The following is a 1,024-nucleotide window of genomic DNA, read 5'->3' as shown; positions in this document are numbered from 1 at the left end:
GTCCGGTCCCCACCAGCCATGAGCTGTCCCAGCAGCGCTCTCAGCCAGCCTCCTGCAGCAAGCCCTGGTGCTGGCACCCCGTGCTGTGCACCTGGGGGTGGCACCCCACGCTCTACACCCAGGGCAGCAGAGAGGCTGGGGATGTAGCCCGGGTTCTGGCACTGCCTGACTCCCCTGTCCTCTCCCTCTGCAGCCGTCCTCATGGGCATCTGCCTGGTGTCAGTCACCTACGGGGCACTCGTCTGCAACATCCTGGCCATCCAGGTCAAGTATGATGACTACAAGGTCCAGCTGCGGCCGCTGGCCTTCCTCTGCATTGTGCTGTGGCGCAGCCTGGAGATCTCCACCCGCGTGGCCGTCCTCGTGCTCTTCAGCACCGTTTTCAAGCACTGGATCATCCCAATCGCCCTGGCCAACCTGCTGGTGGTCTTCTTCTTGCCCTGGGTGCAGTTCTGGCGTAGCGGCACCCGCCTACCTGACAACATCGAGAAGAACTTCAGCCGGGTGGGCACGGTGGTGGTGCTGTGCGCCTTCACGCTCCTCTATGCCAGCATCAACATGTTCTGCTGGTCGGCTGTGCAGCTCAAGCTGGCCGACCGGGACCTCATCGACAAGTCACAGAACTGGGGCCGCCTGGCTGTGTACTACGTGGCCCGGCTGGCGGAGAACACGGCCCTTGTCATCCTCTGGTACTTCTTCAAAACAGACTTCTATGAGAACATCTGCACTCCGCTGCTGGTGGTGCAGCTGCTCCTCGGCTACTGCCTGGGCATCTACTTCATGCTCCTCTTCTTCCAGTACCTGCACCCGTGCCGGCAGCTCTTCCGGCACAACGGCGCCGACTTCCTGCACTGCATCTGCTGCCGCCGGCACCCCCCAGGGACCCCTCTGTGCCTCGAGGCACCCCACGAGCCTGGCGTGAGGCACAGCATCGTCTGAGGCATGGCCAGCATCCAGCAACTCCAGCTGGCTACGGACGCGGGGATGGGCCGCGCCGGGCTGCGCCGGCAGCCGCGTACACATA

General features: G+C 63.8%; 1 protein-coding gene across 1 annotated transcript; it reads left to right on the top strand.

Annotated features, from left to right (window-relative positions):
• Nucleotides 1–147: 147 nt before the first annotated feature.
• Nucleotides 148–939, top strand: XKRX (XK, Kell blood group complex subunit-related, X-linked; the record flags this gene model as incomplete). Its single annotated transcript, XM_010138537.1, has 1 exon — nucleotides 148–939. A coding segment is annotated over one exon (792 nt), but the record flags the coding sequence as incomplete, so codon positions are not given.
• Nucleotides 940–1,024: the final 85 nt, after the last annotated feature.

Source organism: Buceros rhinoceros, unplaced genomic scaffold (genome assembly GCF_000710305.1).
Source record: "Buceros rhinoceros silvestris isolate BGI_N320 unplaced genomic scaffold, ASM71030v1 scaffold31130, whole genome shotgun sequence".
Taxonomy (NCBI): domain Eukaryota; kingdom Metazoa; phylum Chordata; class Aves; order Bucerotiformes; family Bucerotidae; genus Buceros; species Buceros rhinoceros.
This window is presented reverse-complemented; position numbering and strand designations above follow the sequence as displayed.